The sequence below is a fragment of the Drosophila ficusphila genome, unplaced genomic scaffold (assembly GCF_018152265.1).
Source record: "Drosophila ficusphila isolate 14025-0441.05 unplaced genomic scaffold, ASM1815226v1 contig_414, whole genome shotgun sequence".
In the NCBI taxonomy this organism is placed as follows: domain Eukaryota; kingdom Metazoa; phylum Arthropoda; class Insecta; order Diptera; family Drosophilidae; genus Drosophila; species Drosophila ficusphila.
In genome coordinates this window covers 8558997-8583339 of record NW_025064328.1, presented here as the reverse complement: position 1 = coordinate 8583339, position 24343 = coordinate 8558997, and the positions used below count along the sequence as shown (strand labels likewise).

Below are 24343 nucleotides of genomic sequence, written 5' to 3'. Positions count from 1 at the left end.
CCTAGGAAGATCAACCGTTTAACTATCCGTGTCCCCGCCAAGTATTCTTCAACCTCCTGCTCTTACAATTTATGCCGATTACTTGATACCCGTATGGAACAGTCAAATTTTTTTGGAAATTGAAAGCCTAACCCAACAGATGCAGGATGCGGATAAAGATGCGAATGCTAATGGCGATGTTGGCAGTGTTTTTCGCTTTCACGCATTTGTTCAATTACAACTTAGATTGCGATCGTGTAATGTGTTCTGATAGATACTCCCAATGGATCTACGGCTGATTTTGGAGGCCATGCGGGGGCGGTCTATATCTACGACACATATTTTAGTCTGTTCGTCAGGCAATTTTGCGAGCATCGAGCATCTTGCTTATTGTTTCTATTCTCTGTGTTTAATTTTTAACATTGTGCGCGATTTTGTTGAACGTTTGACAACACTACAAATAACGGCAGTTTTACATGCTGATGCGGATGATTAGTGAAAGTTTTTTGTTTCGGGGGAGAAACGCAACAACATTAACAAATAATAGGCCTCAAACAGAGAGTTACGCTGTCCAGGAACTATACAAATTCTGGGGTGGGTCTGAAAAGCAAACTGAGGAACTCACTACATAGGAAACGAGAGACCGACTGAAACACAGTTAGACCCCGTCATCTTTTTTTCTGGCAACAACAATTTATAGTCTCTGTTATCTATATCTTTTTCACAACTTATAGTCTTTGGGTTTAGATTAGATTTCCTGACTCGAGTGGCAGTCTGTGTATGGGGCTATCCAACTAAATAAGGCTATTTTGGCACACAATCACAACGGAACACGAAACATCTATTGTACAACAACGATAACAACACAGGGATGGGTGGATTTTGGGTCTTTTTTGGGGGATTTGCAACTAACCCATGAGGTGAATACTGGGGAATTTGAATTCGAATTTAATTTTTGTTAAGCGGGCTGCAAGCGATTAAGCGGCTGCCTGTGCGGAGTTCGTGTATTTTAATACATGTACATTCGCCACTGCAGCATCTACAACCCACTTTACTCCTTCCTTTAATGTCGGTCCCCGTCTGTGAGAATTCTGGCTAAATGCTACAAAAACTGCGTTTACATGATTCGCGCTTGTTGCTGTTGTTTTGGGCGTGGGTGTGTGTGTCTCTGGGTGTGTGGCTGCTTTGCTTTCGCCTTTTTTTATAATTCACGTTTATGCTTACTTCACTATTGTACAATGTGCGACTTGCATTATTATATTCTCGTAATTATTTTATATAAGTATATATGTATATATGTATGTATGTTGGTGTGTGTTTGTGTGTGAGTGAGTGTGTTTGAGCTGCTGGGCTACTCCTATTTTTGGTTTTTTCATTTTTTTCGTTTTTTGTTTCTGTAAAATGCGCTAGTTTATTGATACCTTCCGTGGCGCCCAACGTGGGGCATTCGTGAACCTGTGGGTCTGCCCGTTTGCCCGCCATTGGCACTCTAAATTCTGTCCTCCTCGTCCTCTTCTTCCTCCTCCTCGACCTCCTCGCCGTTCTCCTCCAGCTCCTCCTTGTAGCCAGGATGCTCGGAGATGGCGTAGTAGTTGCCATTATAGATGACGCCCAGTTCGCGCAGCGCATCGCCGCGTATTGTCGCCTTTATCGTCCAGTTGTAGCAATCGTCCGACTCGGACTCGCGATCTAATCGCTCCACGTCGAGGATCTTGGAGTTGAGGCGCTCCAGTATGATGCCGATGTCCTTGATGCTGAGGTGGCGCTTCTGGTCCACCGACAGCTGGTCGATCAGCAGCAGAAACTTCTCCGTCGTCGTCTTGTCGTCCTCCATTACCGTGTTCTCTGTCTCGCTCTCGGAGCTATCCCGTTCCGGGGCGATGTCAAGGAATCGCACATGGCCCTTGGCGCCCGACGAGCGGCGCTGCATGCTGCCGCTTCCGCCGCCGCCACCACTTCCGCCCAGCATAGGATCCATAACCGATGGTGCCGACTGCGGCTGGGGACTGCTGCTCCCGTCCTGAATGGGGGACGTGGCCACGCTCTTGTGCACGGCGATCTTGCGCCCCTCCTCGTGCAGCGCACAGCAGTGGAAGTCGCACTCCGTGGTGCTGGGACTGCCCGCCCTGCTGGGCGTGTGGGCGTGGTGGGCGCACTCCGGCGTATGCACGTGGACCGCTCCCACGCCCACGCCAACGGTGCTGTCGAAGGAGCTGCCCTGCTTGGAGAGCCGCCTGCTGCCGCCGGGTATCACAACTCCTGGCGGCAGGACAACGCCACCGGGATGGTATATGCTCGCCGGTCCGTCGTCGCTGATCACCGTTATTTGGGGACTGGCGTAGCGCGGCTGGGAAGATTGCGACGACACCGACTTGTTGTCCAACGAACTCTGCGCGGAGAGGCCCTTCTTCGAGGGCGAGTACTTGTCGGACGACAGCAGACCGTTGCTGCTGCCCAGGCCGGAGCACATGCTCCCCACTCCGCCGCCGGCGCCACCGCCTCCGCCGCCGCCGCTTCCTCCACCCTGCCGCTGATCCCAGTGCAGAACGACCGTGACACGCCCTTTGTTGTCCATGATCTTCCACGACGGTGTCTCATCGTGCAACTCCAGCGCATGGATCGTCTCACAGACGATTTTCGGAATAGCTGATATGGCTGTAAGAGAAATTATTCCATTAGATATTTCTCAATTCGAGCAAAGACTTAGAAGTTTAGCCAAGAATACTAACATACCCATAGTTAAGAAAAGGATAAGACCATCTTAGCTTTCTCTCATAAGTGCAAAAACAACAATATTAGAAAATTTAAACTTTAAAGCATTTACAGAAACTATTAAAATAAGGGTACTGTTTTCTATGTTGTAGCAAATTTGATCTTGCTTTTGAAGAAATTTGTAGTCGTTTTGTTAGATCTTATAATGGGTTTTCTTGACCAAATCAAACAAATGGTTTTTACTTGAACAAGACTTGTTTGAAATTAAATTTTAGCAATGGAAAACTTTTTAGCTTTTATAAAGGAATCGCATTAAACGAATACTAAAATTAATTGCTTTGGATCTAATTTTGGAGCAAGTGAAAATGTGTTTTAAAACAAGTGTACAATTCTGTTCATTGTTTGAACTTCCGTTGTTTAAAAAGTAAATAAAATCAACAACCAATCAGCAAATTTGAATCAATTTGTGAACAATTGACCTTGCAATTAACTGTTTAGACAATCTTTATAGAAGCCCCAAGGGCCCTCAGCAAATTTCTTATGTCTGTGCATTTCAAAAGTAAAATTTTAAAAAAAAGTTTTGTCAATATACATTTCTAAAAGTACAAAAAAAAAAACAGTATAAAAAGAATGACTCATAAATAATTTGTTTATTCATTTAAGTTTTTTTTTTTTAATCATAGAACAAGACCCATTATTTCCTTTTTTACTATAAACAAATTAAGTTCAAGAGATTGCCTTAAATCTATTTGCAAACCAAGAAAAATAAAATAAACAAAATGTTCCAATGCTCACTCACTATTTAGTTTTTACGTAAGATTTCTTGCAAAGTTTATTTTTTTGCCGAACAAAATTCATAAATACTTTAAATTTATCTGATTGAAATGCTATACAAAATCAAATTGAAACTTTGAATCGGACGCATATGTATTAAAAATTATGAGCTGGTTTGACAGATATTTCCCATGCACATTACCAATCTGAAGATAAAGACGTAAGAATAGCCTTTACGATTTTGCTATTAACTTTTAAATCGACTGTTCATATGGGATATACACATAAAGAATTTTAAAATATAAACTATATGAAAGACATAGCACTGATCCCAAAACAGATGAGAGTATTGACCCACCAGCCTTTATAACATCGACGCCAGTGGGATACCAGCGCTCGCCCTGCCTCAACAGCAAGAGCACCGTATTGTTGGCCAGGGTGCGAAAGTATTCGCCATCCTCGATTTGGGTTCCATCACACTCCAGAACAACGCGCACCGGTTCTGAAGCAGGAACCCCTAGCTTATCCTTGCCGCGGACCAAGAGCTCCTCGAAGGTCCCAACTACGACGCCCTTGCGCACATTCCGCCAGCTGTCCCAGATTTTCAGTGGTCTCTTGCCGCGAGACTCCTGCGAAGAGAAATTTGGATTAGTTGGGTCTTACGAATTACCATTCTAACTGCCGTCGAGGGGAAGGCGGGGTGGTTAATGGTGAGATGTGGGATGCAGGATGCGAATGCAGGATGGGCGTGACACCTGTGAAACGCTGCGCACGGAAAACTGACAAGTGGGTGTGGCAGCAGGCCCGGGCTGTGTCATAATTTCCACAGCCCGCTAATTGGGCTTCTCTGGCTTGGTTAAAAAGGGCGCAAATGTCAAGGCCACAGCAGCTGCAGCTCAAATTATGTATACGAAACATTTAAACAAATACATTCAATTCACACAACACAAATTTCCCCATTAAATAATAGAAAAAGCATATAACCTTTTTGAAAAAAAAAATCTGTCTAAAAACGGGCAAAGAAAAGTGAAAACGAATCCTTTTGGCTAACAGTGCTCACAGCTGTTGGCTAACAGTTGCAGGCAACAACAACGGACAGCCGAGCAGGACGAAAGCTGCAATGTTTAATGTATTGCAAGGACATGAGTGTGGCGCTCCAGTGACCCAGTAACGAGTGCAGCACACGAGCCAAATACAGATATCTCTCTTCGGCCAACCGTTCCCCCATTCCGCAATCCCCCCGACCGCCCACTCGCCCAAAATAAAATGTTTGAAAAATTACACAAAATTCGTGTTGACATTTTGCTTATTCCTCCACACCGAAAACAAGCAGAAAACTTTTCATAAAAATATTTCATTTCCTTCGCTCTGTGTTTTGTGTGCTCCCCTCCTCGCTCTGATTTTTCTTTTGGGATAGGTCAGTTGCTACGCCCCATCGCCATATGGCAGTTTAGGGGGGTGAGAGGGGGATTTGTTGGCTATTATAAATTCTGAAATTAATAAACGTATAAACAGCCAGCAAAGGTGCAAAAAACCCGAAATAACAGCGGGTTGCACAGCTACAGAAATAATTTCTATTAATAAAATTTAAATTGGTCCATAACCATTTTCATCTTTTAAATGTTTTTCTTTTTAAGTCCACAAAAATTACAAAAAAAGGTCATAATATTTAACAAAAATATATGTTTCCATAGCATATTTAGTTAGGTCAAAAATTAGCACACTTTCAGTAAAAATGTTGGCTGGGAAAACAAAATATTTTATGAACTTGTAGTTATTGTTATTACTAAAAGAAAATTGAAAATTTTGTTTCAAAATTCGCCTATTCAAGTGAAAAATCAAAAACCAAATTTTTTAACATTTAAAATAAAAAAAACGGTTCTACTGACAAGTGGAACGTAAAACATAAAGGTATAAATTAAATTAAAATAATATTCGCTTTATGAAACAACTCAAATCAGATGAGATACAATGCTCTCTATTATTTTTTTGCCAAAAGGTTTATCTAAAGGGAAACACTATTTCGCCATCTTTAAACTGAGTGTTTGAATGAGTGTAAGATGCTATTTGATTCCTGGCAAAGCAGGACTATTACTTTTACCATTGCGGACAGCCCGCCGTTTGTGGCAGACGAGGGTCCCGTTGTGATGGCCCCACCGCCCACTCCGCCCCCACCCGCGGCTGCGGCAGAGGCAGCAACGCCCTGCGTGGCCTGGGCCGCCGCCGCAGCTGCGGCTGCCACTTGTCTGATGCTCAGACAGTTGCAGAGCGGCTTCGTCACGCCCAGCGTGCACAGGGCGTTGGACCACATGGTGGTGCTGGTGGTGCTGTTGGTGGTGCTGCTGCTGCCAGCCACTTTTAGGCCGAATCTGCGCTGCTGGCTTGCAATCGTGGGCTCCGTCGCTCCCAAGGTCGCCTCACACTTGGAGCTCCAAGCTCAAGTAATCCATGTTCGCCTAAAAATCCGTTATATAAACCCGTTTTACGCTTTATAAAATCCGTTTTCGGAGGCTTCTACTAAAGGTTCTACAAAAATTAAAGCTTATTGCTTATTGTTTGTCTGTTAAATGCCTTGCGTTCAGGGGAAAAATTCGTTATTACAAAAATTGGTAGGGAGTCACGAAAAAAAACGCACTTTGCACAAAATGTTGCTGCTGGTAAAAAGGGTTTTTTTCACTAAATTTGGTTTCTTAAGTTTGTTGTAAAAACTTGCAGAGCAAATGTGCCTCGAATTTTGCTTTTCGCTGCTCGTATTTCGCATTCGCATTCGTATTTTTGGGGCAGGTCAGGGCGGGTTGACCTTCGCACTTTCACTTTACGGATACTACGCGCCTGCAGCGCCCCTTTTGCCCGTGAAACCGCCGAGTTTTCGTTTTCATTTGACGCTGCCTTTGTTCTTAGACTTAACTATAGTTTGCACTGTTTTTAGAAAGTTATATCGTAGAAAAACGCTCGATTTGTTTAGTCCACACCCAGTTGAAACGTGTTGTTTCTACGGGTGAAAGCAAAAAGTGGCAGCAGCCTTTTCTTTTGCTGCCTCCGTGCCTGGCAGCTTGGCAGAGCAAACTGTGAGTTTTTCCCGATGAGATGCTGCATCGGATTTCACTACGACTCCTGCTGCTTCTTCTACTTTTGGGGCTGGGTGCGTTTTTGCAGCGCTTTAACAGCGCTTGAAATGAGCACGAGACTTAAACGAGAGAGAAGTGCAGTGAGAACGAGGTGAAATGCAGCGCAAAGCTTTATGGGTGCGAGAGAGACAGGCAGAGTGGGGAATATAAGCGTTACTACCAATCTAGCTTATTATATTATTCTCTAAAACTCAAGGTCTTAATTAAACTGTATTTGTTTTGTATATTATATTATCAGTTATGTATTTAACCCCTTTCCTTTTAAAACTCTATGTTTTAACAGTCAATATTATTCGGCCGTGCTTTGGCCTACATTTGCATCAATGTGATATAATCAGGGCGCTAAGGCGCGCGCACCTTCTCCCGCAAAGAGCTCTACAAGTATTCCCCAGGATCCCAGTCGTTTTGTTTAGTAAATATTTACACCCAATCAACGCCGATCAATTAACCCTTTTTATTGGATTGTTTGTCTTGGCAAAATACAAATCTTTTTTTAGGACCTTACGGCCTTAGCATTTAAACTGAAACATTAAACATTAAGGACTTTTAATAAAAAAGCATAGGAGAGAGATGCAATTTTATATGCAGCTCCCTCTCTCTCACAGTCTCTCAAAAGCATTGCCAGCTGTAAATGTTAATGGATAACAGAGCTCTAAAATAAATGTAACTGCTACTGGCCGAGATTTTTAATTGCAGTAAGAAGAAGCGATAATCTCCTTTTATTTATGCTAAATAATGCTAGATCAACTGCCATCTGAATGCAATCTCAACTGCATTTTACAGCTTTTAAAGGAATTCCTAAGTTCGGGGAATTTACAACTATTTTTTTTTAATATTTTGGAGACAAGCTCACAAAGCAACAATTTTGGAAAAGCCAGAGAGAAAAATGCCTTTCAATGGGGTAAGGTGGGCAAAAGAAGAGGAAGAAGAACAACAACAGTTGCAGCTGCACGTGGAACGGGGGCTGTAGGAAAGAAGGGCGTTGGGGGAGTGGCACATCTGTGAGGCGTAAGTATTACCTCAGTTATTTGGGTCAAAGCTATTCACTCACCCGCAAAGCAAAACGAAACGAAGGAACTGCATAAAACATGCACAAACACACACACACTCTCATGCAGACCAGAGCTTGGGGGACACGCACACAAAGAGACTAATGCGGGCCACAGGCTTAATAGGTTCCTCTAGCGGATGCGGACGCGAATGCGGAGTATCCGCAGCGATACGCCTTGCCAGATCCACTCGCTAAAGGTTGTCAAATAACAAATTCAAAGAGATACAGTAGAACTCCTTCAGTTTAAACCAGACATGTTCCAGAACTTTAATTACACAATTTTTGAGCTAAAACAACTGAGAAATTTTGTTACCAAAAAAAAAAATTTTTTTTTAATATTACGTTTTAAAGCAAGTTTGCTAAACTATGTAAGGTTTAATCAATCACCACAAAAGTAATTACAAACGATTAAAAAATAAATTGTAAATTGAAAAAATAAAAACGTTAACGTAATCTTAAATTGCAAATTGTTTGTTAATTCAAAAATTATTTTTGAGTGACTAAAATATTGAACAGGAACCGAAAAATCTATTCTTAGATTAAAAGCGTGCTATAACGGTCAAGTAGACTACACTTTCGATTACAATATATAAAAAGAATTCCTAGAAGAACAAGAAAAAACAATGCAAAGAGTGGGTTTTTAGTAAATATATCCAGTCCATTGAGATAATTTTTCAAAAGTTCCTATATTAAAAAAAAATTAAAAATTCGTTTGCGACGAAGGGGGTCAACATTAGAGAATCTGAGCTGCAGGTCTTAGGTTCTTTGTAAGGCAGAGCAGTATATTAACCGTTGTAATGTTGGGTTGACTAAATAACAATGGCTTTGTAAAATGAATGAAAGTGGTGTTTATGGGTTTAAGACAGCTGATTTGCGCAGATGAATTTTTAACGCTTACGATCGGGAAAATTAACGATTAAGCCGTAGTTGCCGGCTTTGCTTTTAGCACGTTTGCACTTACCTCTCTGGCCATTACGACATGTTCTCACCAGCGGCGCCCGCTTAGAGGGTCTGCCATTTGCTCAGCAGCAACAACAACTACAATAACAGTAGCGCCTCAGTGAAAGAGGGGGTGGAAGAACCAACAACAAAGCTCACGCTTTTCGCGATACAACAGTATTCGTGTGTGTGTGTAGGCGGCAAACGGGATAAGCAGAGAGACAGAGAGAGAAAGAGTGTGGGAGGTGTGCGTGTGAGTGCTTCAAAAATTCTCTACTACACGTTTATTTTCAATCTTCTCTTCCCGCACATTTCTTCAACGCGCCGATGCTGCTTCGTTCTTCCTCTTGCCTTTCTAGCCTCTCCTTTCCTTGCCGTTCCTTTCCCTCTCTTCCTGTATAGGTTGTGTGTGTTGGTGTGCGTGCGTATAGGTGTGTATTGGAATTTGCTAAGGTATTTTCTTAAGCAAGCTTGAATTTATTTAAACAATTAGCATACATCACTATTTAGCTATTTTTTGTAGTAATTTGTCTCTACCTACGCCCACTTTTATAGGTGCGGCTGTTGGTCAGGATTCACTAATGGCAGTGGTAGTGGTGTGCGGTGTTTCTGTGTGCGTGCGAGAGAGCGCATTGGAGTACCGTTATCGCTGGCGGAGCCACATTTTCCTATTTGACATACACTTTTTTGTTGCGATTTTCGCCAATTTTTTGCGGCACACGCGTCTTGTTTTTTATTCAACAAACTAGCTTTTCATTTTTTTTTTTCTTTAAAGCTTCCTTTTTACCGTTTTTTCTTATCGCTTTGTATGTATGGTACACACGCCTTTTGCTTCACATACGCTTTAGTTTTTGGCAGTCTTTTAGTTGTTCTATTTAAGCACGTTTTAGCAAATGTATTTGATGATGGCGATTAAAAAGGTTATTTTTCGGTGCGAAAACAATAACATTTAATTCATTTTAAGCCGAGAACAAATGCAAATCAATTTTTATTTTCGGCAGCACTCGACTTTCTATCGTTATCGATATCTTTTGCTAGTGCTCTTTTTCTAGCATACTTTTGGGTGGTGCATGAGCCACACTGAATATACCAAAGGGGATGTCAACCTAATTTCAGAAATTTTATTTAAATTCGAGTTAAATAAAAAGATTTAGAAAGGTACTTTGTGTGTTTAAAACAAGATTTTTATTGGATAATTAAAGAGTAAATATTTAAATACACTATACGGGGTAAGTATATAAGAAATGTATTTTAAAGTAATAATACTTTAAATACCTTAAATTTGGTATTCTGGAAAAGGAAAGCGGCAGTCACACTATAGTTGCTAAATCTGCAAAGCCAACATAAAAATAAAGTAAATTAATAAAACCTTATAAAACTAAACAAACACTTACTTAGCTCAAAATGGATGACATACGCAGTAGCATGGATAACATGATGGCGCAATTTAACGACAGCATAACCCACTCGGCGCCAAAAAAACTGCTCTTTAACCGGCTTTCCGCCTCTTTCAGCGATGACTTAGTTCCTTGTAAGCGTGAAAGTGTTATTTACTAGAGTGCCATGAAAAAACAAACGCTTGCTTTTTCAGCACCAAAAAAGCGACGCTTGCAGCGGGAGTCGCCCGAAGGGAGTCTCAACACCAGTGCCGTCTCCTTTAATGGCTCCTGCACGGATCCCTTGGGCCAATGGCATAGCAGCAAGCTGCGCTCCGATCTGATCGAAGCCAAGGCCACAGTCATTCAGCTGCGCAACGAAATTGAGCAGAAGAACCGGGAACACCGTAAGGCCATAATGCTGGAGGAGAACAAGAGTGCAGCGCTAAAAGAGCAGTGCGATACCACCTGCAAGAAGTACTTGGAGCTGGAGAAGGAGCTGGCTGCTCTTAAAAAGCGAGAGGTGGCCTTCAAGGATGAGGCCAGTCGAGCCGCAGCCGAGATAAGGCAGCTCAAGCAGAAGTACGACGAGGCCATATCAAAGCTACAAAGAGAAAAGTTCCAGCAGGAAGAGGATGCTCGCGATGTCCAGCTTTGTATAAACAACGAACTAAGCGAGTATCGCCGAATAGCCCAGCGGACCGATCTTGAGTTGCAGTCGGCTCGTAACGAACTAGAACGACTGCGCCGGCGTCATGACGAGTTTAAAACCCGGGTAGCCGGATTTGAGGAGTTGCGCGGTAACTACGAGAAGCAGACACAAAGCTTAAAGATGGCCAATGATCGCATTCAGGAGTTAGAGTTTGAGATTCAATCCTATGCTGACTGGAAAGAGATAACAAAGGCATCACAGGAGCGTCTTGCCAGTGTTCCGGACCTGCTGACCGAAGTTGAGCGTTTGCGTAATACTAACAGGCATCTAAACACTTTGATTGGTGATAAACTTCTACTGGAAGAACAGGTACACGACTACAAGACGCGACTGGACCGCGAAGAGGGTGCTCGTGCGGAGGCTGCTTCACTCCAAGTAAAACTTGCTCATGTGGAGCAAGAACTGAAGGAGTGGGTCAAAGTTGCCCAGGATCACTGTCTAGCCAACACCTTGGTCAGTCCAATCGCCCTGCGCTCGCGCATCGAGCAACTTTTAAAGGAGGACATCATCCATATGGCAGAGAAGGTCTCTTCCACTTCGGACAGCAAACATTTGCAGGTAAGTTATGTTCATAAATTCAGTTAAAACTTTTATGTAAATACTGTTTCTAGTCCTCAGTGCGTGACCTAGAGCAAAAGTGTGCTATTTATCTGAAAAACATTGACGATCTGAAAAACGTACTGACACGCCACAAGAACTTCAAGGAGCGCCTGCAGCGAAAGTTAATCACCGTGTCCAAGGAGCGCGACTTCTATAAGCAGCTGGTGGACAACTTCGACAAGGACATGACCATGAGCAGCACCAGTGTTGCTGACATGACGCAGGACATGCAGGTGCGATACCGCGTAGAAGTGCTCGAGCGCACTGTCACTGGATACAAAGATATGTGTGCCACGTTGGAGCGCGAGATTCAGGCCATGCGGCAGCAGGAGTTGCTAAACGAACCCGCCGGCGACGGCTACGATAACGTTAAGAAAGAGTTGGATACTCTGCGGCTGGAAAACGAGAAGCTTCGCCGACGCAAAGAGGAGCTCGAACTGGAGATGATGCATCGTTGCCTGCGCGGCGACTTCAACATGAAGGAATACAAGGTTGTGCATCTGAACGAAAACCCCGCTGCCGAAGCCTATGAGTCCAGCCAGAACATGGTGGAGAAATTGCAGGCGGAGATCGAACGGTTGAAGCGGCGCAATAAGAAACTGGAGGACGACCAGGAGCAGCGGCTAAATGAGACCACCAGTACGGGCGGCATGACTCTGAACTTCAAGGAGTTTAATCAACTGCGTGCGGAATTGGAGTCAGCCAATGGTAAGATGCGCAAGATGAAGGATTGCTTTAAGGCGGCCAGAGAAGAGTTCCGCGATGTTTGCTACATGCTTTTGGGCTACAGAATCGATCGCATTGGCGCCAACAGCAACTATCGGTGGGTTTCGACATCATTATCCCTTGTTTTTATGGTTTATTGAATATTCCTTTCGCTTCCAGAATTTCCAGCATGTTTGCAGAAGGTCCGGATGAGTATCTGGACATCAGTCTCAATGAATCGAATTGCTTAGCTCTGTTGGAGTCGCCCTATTCGAATACATTTAATCCGCCAATTGACCAGCAGCTGGCCGCCAGTAACTTCCCCACATTCTTCTCCGCCCTTACCCTAGAGCTATTCCAAAGGTCCACGGTCACCATAACATAGGAAAACGTTATTTAAACGCTAGTCTAAGTTAGCTGATTGCCAAGGCAGTCATCTTTATCCTTGTCAGCATCAAATATACGAAAGTTTTACAAATTATAAAATACTATCTGCCACCAGACTGTATTCGACTGCGAAAATAATTATATTTGTGTAATGCATTGCAAGCATGATTATTAAAAACCCGAATATTAAAAGATTAAATATATATTTTATAAATTATAGTAATGCACAATAAACATTGGAATGATAGCCTATCCACTAAGTGGAGGTTAGGATGTGGGCTACCTGCTCGGGCGTCCTGTGGAGCAGCTGCTCTGGCTGTTCGAATCCGTTGGCCGGATCGTGGACACGTTCGTAGATCTGCTTGTAGATGGCCACGATCACGTTAAAGGAGCGCTTTTGCACGGTCGCCCGATGACTGCTGGACATGATGAGCTGCACTTGTGGCAGTAGCAGCACATCGGGCAATTCCAGAAAGGCGTCCATCTTGGACATGAAGATCTTGAGCAAATTTGTCTCTATTTTGGACTGATTGCTCTGCAGAATTGCGTAGATGGGACCCAGGTTCAAGTTGGCCACCAGTGAGGACGCCTGCTCAGAAGTAAGTGTGTCCAGTTGGGCATCCGATTGGGCCTGCAACCGCTCCACACGCTCATCCATGTATTCATAAACCGCCAGCGAGCTCTGCATGTGATGAAGACAGTTCAGAAGGTAGACGCCCATGTCCACGGTGGGCAGATGGGCGGCACTCTCCTGCACGGACTGCAGCAGTGGGTCGATCACACAGCTAACAATTTTGGTAATGTCCGCCTGGCGACCATCAACCATGGTTGCCACCGAGAGGATCTCTTTGAGCATATTAAGCAGACGGGCAACGCTTGGCGGCGGAACTAGGTCCCTTTGCGGTGGTTCCAGTGCCAAACCCGATCCTCCAGAGGGTCGCTGCAAAACGCTTCGCACCTGAGAAGCCAAAGCGCCTAGATAAATCTGCTCACTGCTCTTTTGCAGCTCCACCAGACACTCCTCCAAACTGCCACCTTGCACCACCTGGCGCATTATTTGCTGGTAAAAGCGCAGCAAATTGGAAATGGTGAACAACACAATGGTGTCCTTTTCTGCCTGTAGAATCGTCTCTACGCGCACTTTAAGAGGATGACAAACACCATCGGCTATGTAACCTAAAGCGTTATGCAGTTGGTCGGAAATATCTATGGGAAAAGGAAAAGCATTATGTACCTTACAGAGTTACGGAGTTTTTACTTAACTAACCCTGCTTATCGCACTTTTTGAAGAGCAACGACAAGTTCTCCTTCTCGCTGGGAATACTCTGATGCAGCCAGGCAAACATATCGCCAATATAACGCTTGGGGTCATGCGCATGCAGCTCAATGGGCTTAGGATTGCCACCGGGACCACCTTCTGTCAAAGCCTCAATAAACTGACGTACCAAAACAGCCCGCCTGGCAATGGCGTATTCATCAATTACATATCTAAATGGATTTGAAAACTGGTAAACTGGTAAAGGAAATTATAGAAAATGGAAATACTTGAAAAGCACAGGGCGATCCTGCAGTCGGCTCATGGCTTCCACAATAAGGGGACCGATCTCGTTGTTCTCCAAACTGCGACAGTGGTTCTGTGTCCAGCGGTAAAGTCGCTCCAGAGCGCCCTCCTGGTGTAGGGTCATCTCTTCCATAATGTCCAATGCAGCCGTTTGGTAGCCACATTGCATTAGCAACCGGCAGTCAGCATGGATGCTTTGAACTCTGTCCAGAACGCGGAAAAAGTCCGCCACAATAGGAGCATCCTTCGCCGAGCCGTAGAGCAACTGATGCTCCGCTCCACTCAACTGAAAGCGGGCCAGGAATGCTTGTGCAATCTGCTGGTGCACCTCCAGTCGATCCCTTTCCCGCTGCATGGTGTTGGTCTGCTCAATCAGATCCTTAGTCAGCGCCTTTGAGGTCTCCAGATCCGATTTCACGGTCTCTACTGACGTGGCCATCGTGTCCAGATCTTGGCACACGGCGTCCAGGGAGAGCTTCACTTCGCGGAAGGCCTTCAGGAAGTTCTCGTTGATGCCCACTGAGCGGTGTTCGATCTGGCTGCGGAGATTCCTGCGGTTCTGAAGGGTGTTTTCTGTGAAGAAGGTGGAAAGGCCACTTAAAGCGTCCAAAGTGTCCTATGCGGGATATTGGAGTATTTATTTTCAAGCTAAGTTTAGGGCATTATGTAACACACCTTATCCGACTCCAGGCGCGCCTCCAGGATCTTGTTGACCCTTTTCTGGATTCTGTCCTGCTCCTCCGGTTTTTCCTTCGTCGAGCTCATCTTAAATTGTGTTAGTGAGACCAGCTCTCGCAATAGTAAACATATGATTAACGAATACTAAATAAGAAACATAGAAGATCAATAAGTTATTTACATGCTTTCCCTTTCAAAGTTAAAATATTTTTAGTTTTTTTCGGGAGTCAAGGAGTAACAAATTTAATAAAAACGAAAAACATTAAAAATACATACAAAGAAAATATTGATGCATTAAAAAAACCAATTCCAAATTACCGGTCACATTAGCCACCGAAAAAAATACCAAAACATTATTCCTTCCTCCCTGGTGCGCAGCCAAGAAAACAATATTGAAGCCTAATTTATAAAAATAATAAATAAATTGAGAAGCTAAAGCTATTTAAACCTTAAACACAACTATATAATGGCCGCCCTCGCCAGCTTAACCGCCCAATACACAGACTCCGAGAACGAAGGCGATGCTAGTCCGGATTCTCAGAATTCAACGGCGTCCCAGGTAACTACCCGCAAATAAGTTACAAAGCTCGTGAAGAATAAGAAGATTTGTATGCTAATTACAGGTAATAATTCCGCCCAAGAGACCTTCGCCAACGCCCACTAAACAGGAAGGTGAAACCAAGCAAACCAAAGAAAAGAAAAAGAAGCGGGCCAAAAAAGTGCGACGATTGGTGAGCTACCAGGACGACACTTTGATTTCCGATGAGGACGAGGATCGGGCAGCTGTGCCCTCCAGTGAAGAGGAGTCAACCAGTGAAGAAGAAAGCGATAGCGCCAATTCCCAGGGCGAAAATAGTCCCAAACCCAAAGACAAAAGCAATGCCGGAAATGGCTCAAACGGGAACACTCCCATGGAGGTGGACGAGGAGTCAGGTGAATTTCCCTCCGAAGAACGTTCCGCTGAGAGCTACGAAAAGGATCCCAAGTATGCCAAGTACAAATTTCAACTGCCACCAGAACCCAAGGGAAAACCATCTGCGGAACTGGTGGCCAAGATTACAAAAATGTACACTAAGATGCGGCAGTCAAATATGGACATGAATCGAGTGATCCAGGACCGAAAGGAATTCCGCAATCCCAGCATTTACGACAAACTTATTAGCTTCTGCGATATCAACGAGTTCGGCACCAACTATCCACCTGAAATCTATGATCCCCTGCAGTGGGGCGAGGAATCCTACTATGAATCTTTGGCGGCAGTACAGAAAACGGAAATGGTCAAGCGGCAGAAGGACCGCAAGGACATGGACAAGGTGGAGCAGGCCACAGCTTTGGCCAGAAAAGTCGAGGAGGAGGCCAAAAAGCGGTAAGACTTCATCAGTTAAAACAAATTCTTAAAATTCAATGTTAACTCGAATAAATTTTGCAGCAAATCAAAATGGGATCAGCCGGCTCCTTCATCCACAGTTGTTAAACCCACTCTTCCAGCTCTGACCACAACGGTTACGGGCACCAAGGGCACCGTCATCTCCGCCTTTGGATCGCTGCCCAAAAAGCCAGCCGCTTAGTTTTGTATAAACGAAACTTTTAAAGGGTATTTTGCAATCCTAAGGTTGAGAGTCCTGGTTTTTTTTTGCATAAAAGAAGAAATATTAAAATGAAGAATTTAAATACACGCACTCGATAAAGGTAAACAAGTTCATTTTTATTTTATTGGGAAAATTGGAAAATAATAATCCTAAGACAAATTAATAACATGTTTTTTTAAACTAAATAAAATAATTTATATTAAAGGATATAAAAAATTTAAAATTGACAACATTTTAATCGCTCTCAATATCTTTAGCAAGTTATTAACAAATTTGTTTTATAAAGCAAATTCAAGACAAATGTATTTAACAAATATTTTAGACCATTTACTATTTAAAATGTACACAAAATATAAATCTGTTTATCTACCGCAGTTTGAGTCTACGCTAAAAAGAAAGCCATTTGGCTGGTTTATTCTAGTACGTTTTAATGTAACTAGTATATTGTTCAGGACGCCTTGGCCTTGTGAGGAGATCCAGCTACGGTCACTCTAGTTGCATGCCCGAACATCCGTGTGTGTTGAGTTGGTATTTTTGCGTTTTAAATTAAAAAACACGAATAAATACAAGGCATTGTTTATTTGTTGCACGCAGGCGGTCAACCTGGCGTAATGATTTAAATATTTAGTGTGGGTGTTAGTTAATTGCACCTTAAAAATTAAAATCAATTCAACGCAACACTGGGCAACACAACAACAACCACACACCGAGAGAAAAGAGAGAAGACAACGCAGCAGCAGTAAAAGAATTTTTTGATCTGAACGAAGCGTGTGTGTGTGCGAACGAGACAAACTGAGATTTGTATAAAAAGATGAAGAAGATGCCGAGATAATTGTAAAAATTGTCTTTGTGTGTGTGCGAATGATGAAAAAATTTTGTTTAAACAATCTTGGCCGTGCTATTTTCCTCAAGGTGCATATAAATGCGGATGTGGCCATTTACACCGCAACCGGTATTTCGTCTGCCTCCCTCTTTATTTCCTTTTTTTAACTGCGCGGACTGCTTTTTTGCCGCCACTTGCGCTGCATCTCCCCTTCCCCTCGCACTCACTGCAAAGCTTATTTATAAACCAAATTGCAAGAGCGGAACAGAAAAAGAAAAAGAAGCACCGTTCAATTGTGGGCAATTTCAATGGGAGAGCGCCATTGTCTCTGGAATATGCATAATATTTAGCATCAACAAAAGGGGGGAAAAGTGTGGAAAGAAGCGGCAAAAGAAGAAGAGCAAACCCCATCTCTTTGTTCCGCTGGCAACAATTGTAAATGAGACGCTCTGTCCCTCTTTCTCTCCTTCTTTCGCTCACCTTTCGGCGCTGCCACTTGTTGGTGTGTTTGTTGTTTGCTCGTTTGTGTGTGTTGCCCTGCCCATAACAACTAAATTCTATTCATTTTGTTGCTTATTTGGCCGCAGGAAATCAAATGAGAGCGTACTCGATAAAAGAGATAAAGAAAATACTGTTCGGCATCAGGTGTTAAAGTGCTAAATAATTCAAAAGAACGCAAAGGAGAGTAAACAAAAACGCGACGCGTGTGCTTATGTGTGGGGCGCCAATAAAAAGGCAAAAACAAAAAACTGACACCCAAAAAGAAACACACAACAACAACAATATTAATAATAAGAGTAACCAACATATAAAACAACAACAAGAAACAAGGGCATCGAGTGATTCAGCGGCGCACTAAATAAACCATGTCGGATTCGTATTATCAGGTGAGTGTGTGTCAGTGTGCGTCTGCCGGTCAAATGGGTTGCTTAATGTTTTTCATATCAGATAGCTCTCTTCCTCTCCTCCGCTATCATCGTTACTCTCTTTCTTTAGTGGACTCAGCTGGATTAGGGAACATTCCAGCGGGTAATACAGTCAGGATTCTAATACACAAACTTTGTTTACCTTTTTATTTGTTTCATCTTCAAATAATGAATGAGCCAAAAAATCAGGCAGCGAAAAGCAATATTTTTCTCTTAAAAAAATATTACAGCTGTCATATAATTTAAAGTCTCTAAATCTACATAAATTAATTTGCAAGATAATTTGTAAAATTAAATGTTAGTTTTTCGTATTATCAACATACTCTTTATTCTATTCATTACATAATACACGCATGTTTCAGTGTTTCATACTTAAAGTACATAACTCTAAATGTCAAGAAAAAAATATTTTATTCGGTTTTAAAGTGTTTTAAACTTTCCGGTGAAAATTTGTGTCAGTTTAAAAATTTCGATCAGTGCAAGTTAAACTGTGACTCATCTAAATCATCTTTGTTCTAAGCCAATTTCTGGGGTGGGTATTGTACTTAAGTGCCCTTCTGGCTGACGCACCTGTTGCGCACCGGTAGTTTCCGCTCCAGCTGACGGAAACCACTTGTGGGTCATCCCTGGAGTACTTTAGTAGCCCCCCAGTGGCCAGGAACAACAACTGAGCCAATGAAAACGGCAACAAATAGCTGCAAATGACATCACTTTCGTTAGTTAGCGTGCACAAATCGCGTTCCACATTCAAATTCACATTCAGCTCGCCAAGTGGCAATTGCCTTAAGTGCGTGACCCGCAGCCTAAAAATAGATCACGATCGGTCAATACTTTTATAAACCTTCAAATACCTAATGGGCAAGTCAAAAATATGTAAATTTATTGACCATGGGTTTTATAGGAAAAATCTGAGACTATAGAAAATGAAAAGTTATGAAATATAATATAACATATTATGTTGATAATTTTGGATATTGATCTTTAAGTATAGAATGAGCTAAGTTATCACACAGCTTTTTAAAAACCAGCAAAAAAAATTATTTCTCCCGTTTACTTATAAGTCTCTGATAATTTCAGGCATTAAGATATTTCCCACCATCGTTTTACCTTTTCTTACAACATTCATATCTTAACCAAACTTTATTTAAAGTGTTTCTTTCTGTGTGGGATTATTACTGCCTAGGTTGCAATTAGTTGGGTGCCCGGCAATCAGTTGATTACAGGGTATTTAACTGTGCAGTTTATAAATAGAACACAGTAAAGTTGTTTTGCTTGATGCAGCGCCGCATTATCTCGGCAGCCGCTTATCGGCCATTATAAGCTGTACTTCTGTGCAGCCGGTTTGTTTTTATCCGGCCAAGCGGCAGCATCCATCACGTAGTGAATGACTCAGAAAAATCATTCAGCAGTGACCCATTAAGTTCATTTCATGAACCATTCACCAAATCTGAAAGCAATTTTCAATGGCAAACGATCAAGCACAGGGCTTTCGAAAAGTGCAAACCCCCCTGAAAATATATAAGCCCACTGGAAGTCACACTCGGTGTTTAGGCAAAAAACCAGATTCCTGAAGGAGGAGCAACGGCAGCTCCTACTTACATACTTTTGCCATTTACGGCGGTGCACCTGAGTTAAAGCCGAGACGCAATCTGCCCGCAGGTTCGCTTCTTTCAGACTGAAAACCGAAAACCGGTTTCGGTTTCGATTTGAGCCATCTTGGCGTTGTTCTGAAGCTGCTCGGCAGAACAGGGTCAGCCAGTTGGCATGGAAAATGGCAAGAAGAATAAAAAGAACCTAGAAAATCCAGGACTGTTAAACTGAAAAATATCGCATATAAGACTATAGTATGTCTAGTAAGAATTTCTTTTTTAAATAACGCGTTAATCTTTCTTCATTCATATTTTTTTTATAAATTGTTATTCATTTCGTATTTAAAAATATATTTTACAAATAAATTCATTCTTTGTTGTGCAATTAAAAAAAATAGAGTAAGGATACCCTATAAAAAAAATTTAGAAAATTTAGTTTACGATTTCTTGAGTGTTTTGAGCTCGGTTTCAAGTATTGTTGATTTGTTTAACAAATTTGCAATGGGTAAAAGGCCTCGACAAACACACTTGCCATGCATGCGGAATGTTAGGCAAACATTTTGTGTGGTATGGCGGTTGGCCCATCAAGTGTCACGTGTCCCTGCTTCTTAGTCTCAACTACCCCTCTCCTGGCCAACTCCTGCATTATTGTGTGGCAACATCTTGGCCACTGACAGGCTGTCAGAACAAACAAAGGGATACACAGTGAATGAAGAGAAGGGGGAAGAGTTCCGAGGGTTGTTGTCTCCGGCCTGTTGTTTACCTTTGGCTCCGACTGCATCCCACAAACTGCCTGCAACTGCGAGATAATTCCGCCAAGTATACCAATTAATGCTTCATTTTTTTCGCTGGGGAATGAATAAAAAACAAATTTATACACGTTGTAGAGCATTCCTTTGTAAGACCATATACATATTTAAGTTTCATATTTTGTAAATGGGAATTATACCACAATTTATATATTCTGCGGTGGAATGTTTTAACACCACTTAAAAACTTATTAAGAGCAATCCACAAAAGCTTAACAAAGGAAACCGTAAAAAAAATGATCTTTTCTTAATTGTTTAAACGCAAATAAGTAATAAATTTAAAGTCGGAATATTTATTTATAAAAACAACACATTTTGGTTTATCGTGGTTCCTATGTTCCTCCATCTAGCATTTAAATATAGAAATGCCTCTCGAATAGAGATACTACAGAAAATACAGACACTGCAGTGAGTTCCTTTAATTAAATTGCCACTCGGTCTCCGTCTTGTTTACGGTTTAAATTTTCCTCTCATTCTTCGGTTTGTTTCCGCACATTTGTTTTGCACGAGTTTTCCTCAACCCTGGGATGGGATGCATTTCATTAAATTCAATTTGTATCTATTAAGTTGGCGTTGGCTAGCTTGATGGAAGCTGATAAGGTATCATACTGCGACTTGTCGTGATTTGTTTATGTAAATTTCAGCTGCGCAAAAAAGTTTTATTTCATTTCAACGATGATGCGACTTAGTACGCTTTTCCACTTTTTTCCCCCTTCTCCAAAAAAGTTTCCTTTTGCTCAGTCAAAGCTTTACAGATTATTTTGTTTATTTTTCATTGCTAAAGCAAGTTGTTGTGCTGATGTTTCGTTATCAATTCGACCCTCGGAGCTGCTTTGACTGCTTACATAAATTGAGCAATTAAATGTTGCAAAATATATTCATCGCTGCTAGTCAAGCATTCAAACGGAAACTTTATTTCCATTAGTTTTTCTTCGATTTTCCCGAGAGGCAAAAGAAAGTGTACCGCGGGGTCGACGGGCATTGAAAATCATTTAATTTACTTGCCGTCTGTCGCTGGCCTTTTGTTTTTGTTGTTCGCTGGCGTTATATCACATCCATTTGCCCCTCTCTGCATTTGACTAAGTTAATTCATAGCTCGTTACTGGCTGTACAGCCCACCCCTTCCACTTCCTCCCGCCGTGGGCACATTTAATTGCTGCAATTGATGAGTTCAATTGCGCAAATTATTGCGCTGACTTTGTGCTACAGCTGCTGCTCGATTCCTTTTCCCCGGATCGATATGAATTGGCGGGGGTTCGAGGTGGGCAGCCTGATTGGATTGAGGCCTTGTTTATGTTACTGCAGCAACAGGTGGGAGGCTACAGAGTCATTCTTCCGTGGGATAATGGAAAATGGCCTTAGAAATCTATTGAATTGTTTAGGGATTGTGTTTCAGATATGAGTGAACAGTTTATCAGTGGAATATCTCTGTCGAAAAGCCCGAGTTGTACACTTTTCTTATTTTTAAAAGTTATTTTTGTTAAAACGCAATTTAAATGTAAATGTTATTCAGTGCATTTTTCAAGCAAAGATGGTCGCAGATTAGTGGTTTAAGGCTTTCATATTACATAGTTGTGATTTCCAAACAGAACTTCGTTTGTCCCATTTCGGGTGCCTTGCTTTTGGCGCAATTCTTTCACCTCGATTTTTTTCTTAGCGAACGGGTTTTCGCCTTGAACTCGAAAAAAGTGGATAACTCGAATTCGGCACATGCAGGTGTCCCCAATTACAGTGGATTCTCGAAATTGGGACAACGTTAGTTAGCCAGGTTGCTCGTTTGGCTTGCAAATGATGTGCCCCCAAAGAGGAATAGAAAGAAGGAAGCTAAGAACCACAACAAATGCAGAAACTAGTTGCAGAAGTAGAACTCGTCTGGTTTGACATCAGGAATGTGGTGCACCTTATGCCAGCGACTTGAACTTGCCACAGTTGCTCGTTCCGCGCGAAGTGGAAGTTGCAATTGCACGTGCAGTCGTCAAACAGCTGGCGGTTGTTGTTTGTTTCCTCGTTTGGGTTGTCTTTGCGGCCGCCCGTTCATTTCCATCCAATTTTCTTCGCCTGCGACGGCTGCTGATTTCTGTATAATTTTCGTAATTTTCACTTTCACTCGACCAAAAACGAACAAATGGCAAACAAAAACAAAAGCTAAGGCCGCCACTGCGATTGCGGCTATTGCCATAAAGCATTTTTCAATCAAATTAACAGCATGTTAATAGCATAACAGAGACATGCCATTTGTGCATATATGAGTGAGAAAGAAATAGAGACATTGTTTATAGATGCACTGCAAGTAGTTAATGTTGTTTAGTTTTTGCATTAAATATTGTTAATTTCAAAAAATGCAAAAGGCCTAAACTTATAAATTATTACTCCTATATACATATATAGCTGTTCATTTCTTTAAACTCCTTTTTTCCTTACAGTAATAAATATTTGAAAACTGTATTTAATCACAGTAAACATTCCTATGACAAATAACTACAAAAACTTTAGTTCAATAAATAAATTTTGTAAAATTTTTTACCTTTAAGGGATATATTTTTTCTCTGTGCAAAAAGAGTTGCTAGGAGAAAGAGAAATAGGAGAAAAGCGTGCCAAGCTTGGTGCAATTGTTTGGCAAACACCTGCAATGCTCTCGCTCCCTCCTCTCATCTTGCACACTCTCCACGTTTGAGTACCGCTCTCTGCCAATTTTCCCACTCTAAGCTGGCTTCCTCAAACAGCCTCCGTTGTTGCTGTTGTTGCTGTTTACTATACCATTTTTTATTCGATCGCTGCAAGTGTTGTTGACCGCTGAGTTTGACGCCGAAGTAAAGGCCACAGGCGCTGCTCTCAAAATGCCGTTGTTCGTTGATTGAATGCAGCAGCAACAACAAGCCACGAACAACAATACTGCAAAAGCTTCCAATTTTAGAGATGAGTAAATAAGTTTTAGACAAACGGGAAATGTGGTTTAGATAATGGTAATAACAGGAAAAGGGGGGTTTTTAATATTTATAAAAATAAATTGAGCTTTGTTTTCTTATTGATGGATTCTCTTAACAAGTTAAATATTTATTCTGTGTTTAGACTACAATGTCCACTGTTGAGATGAACAAAATACGAAACTACAAAATAATAACTGTAGTCGGTGTAACTTGTGGCTTAAACGATTTTATTTGTATTTCCATGTGGAGGAGTTTGATAATTTCTTAACAATCTTTTAAAATCTGGTTATTTATTTCAGGGATACTCCTTTTTACAAATTATTGTATAAATCAGTTCTCAAGGGTTTCCTTTTAGCATTTCCATTTATGTACTTCAGTTTCGATAGTTCTTATCCCAGCGATAGGTGCACTACCCTACGATATCCCGTCTATTATCCACCGACTAGTGTGTGTATGCAATCCATGTTAATCACATTACGTGTACTCGGCTAATGCCTCACCGATTCTGTGGGAATTGCTCTGATTTTTTATTTTTATCGTTGTTGCAGTTGCACCTCTGAGCTCTTAATGCAATTAGTTAGAGCACTTTTTGTTGTTGGTGCTCCTCACCTGTGTTTTTTCCTCAATGCTCTTCGACACATCAGTTTTCCCACTGAAATGTAACTGTAATACACATTCCTTAACTTTTTTAGCTGAAGCTCTGAAACTTTGATATATTAATTGGGCTGCCGGGGTTTTGGGTTTCGGTGATAAAAAGTATTCAACTAGGGCTGGTTTATTCTTTTAACTGGCTGTTGTGTAGATGCAAATGAGAGTCGACACCCTTCGAAAGATGTCTTAAAGCCAGCCAGTCGGAACTTTTCAGGGGAGAAGGCACCTTCCTCTTTGACGTTGGCCGACACTGTGGGCCCTTTTCCCTGTTTTTCCCTCTTTTCTCTCTGTCTGAACATCGCCCCCTTCTGGCTATAAACGATTCTTCTTGGCAGCCATTGTTGCCGTTGCCCTGTCATTGTGGCAAGTTACAGGCCAACTTCCTTATCTTGAATTGCCGTGATGCGTAATTAAAGAAATTCCAAAT

General features: G+C 42.0%; 5 protein-coding genes across 13 annotated transcripts in view; 3 read left to right on the top strand and 2 right to left on the bottom strand.

Moving 5' to 3' along the window:
* Positions 1 to 904: 904 nt before the first annotated feature.
* LOC108090418 lies at positions 905 to 9614 on the bottom strand. Of its 3 annotated transcripts, none has more exons than XM_017189075.2 (4): positions 9121 to 9614; positions 8606 to 9053; positions 3824 to 4094; positions 905 to 2634 (listed from the first exon to the last, which is right to left on the bottom strand). In XM_017189075.2, exons 2-4 carry the CDS (start codon positions 8615 to 8617, stop codon positions 1469 to 1471), a joined length of 1449 nt encoding a protein of 482 aa, XP_017044564.1. In that variant the 5' UTR covers positions 8618 to 9053; positions 9121 to 9614; the 3' UTR covers positions 905 to 1468. The 3 variants fall into 3 exon arrangements, with proteins under 3 accessions (XP_017044564.1, XP_017044566.1, XP_043063914.1); XM_017189077.2 differs by having other exon boundaries at positions 9125 to 9614; XM_043207979.1 differs by having other exon boundaries at positions 8606 to 9613.
* A 271-nt stretch (positions 9615 to 9885) lies between these two features.
* LOC108090499 (mitotic spindle assembly checkpoint protein MAD1) lies at positions 9886 to 12562 on the top strand. The gene is made up of 4 exons (XM_017189216.1): positions 9886 to 10114; positions 10175 to 11229; positions 11283 to 12094; positions 12157 to 12562. The coding sequence occupies exons 1-4, from the start codon at positions 9988 to 9990 to the stop codon at positions 12359 to 12361; spliced, it is 2199 nt and encodes a 732-aa protein (XP_017044705.1). The 5' UTR covers positions 9886 to 9987; the 3' UTR covers positions 12362 to 12562.
* On the bottom strand, positions 12550 to 14708 carry LOC108090500 (conserved oligomeric Golgi complex subunit 6). The gene is made up of 4 exons (XM_017189217.2): positions 14600 to 14708; positions 13909 to 14540; positions 13631 to 13851; positions 12550 to 13569 (listed from the first exon to the last, which is right to left on the bottom strand). Exons 1-4 carry the CDS (start codon positions 14687 to 14689, stop codon positions 12620 to 12622), a joined length of 1893 nt encoding a protein of 630 aa, XP_017044706.2. The 5' UTR covers positions 14690 to 14708; the 3' UTR covers positions 12550 to 12619.
* A 237-nt stretch (positions 14709 to 14945) lies between these two features.
* Positions 14946 to 16296, top strand: LOC108090266 (SAP30-binding protein). The gene is made up of 3 exons (XM_017188874.2): positions 14946 to 15161; positions 15226 to 15968; positions 16032 to 16296. Exons 1-3 carry the CDS (start codon positions 15069 to 15071, stop codon positions 16168 to 16170), a joined length of 975 nt encoding a protein of 324 aa, XP_017044363.1. The 5' UTR covers positions 14946 to 15068; the 3' UTR covers positions 16171 to 16296.
* A 333-nt stretch (positions 16297 to 16629) lies between these two features.
* Positions 16630 to 24343, top strand: part of LOC108090380 (serine/threonine-protein kinase N) — a 34594-nt gene continuing 26880 nt past the window's right edge. For 2 of the 7 annotated variants that reach the window (XM_017189019.2, XM_017189012.2), the window contains exons 1-2: positions 16671 to 16820; positions 17602 to 17901. In XM_017189019.2, coding sequence (XP_017044508.1) covers positions 17881 to 17901 — 21 coding nt within the window. In that variant the 5' untranslated portion in view covers positions 16671 to 16820; positions 17602 to 17880. The other 5 variants (XM_017189014.2, XM_017189018.2, XM_017189016.2 and 2 more) reach the window with 5 other exon arrangements.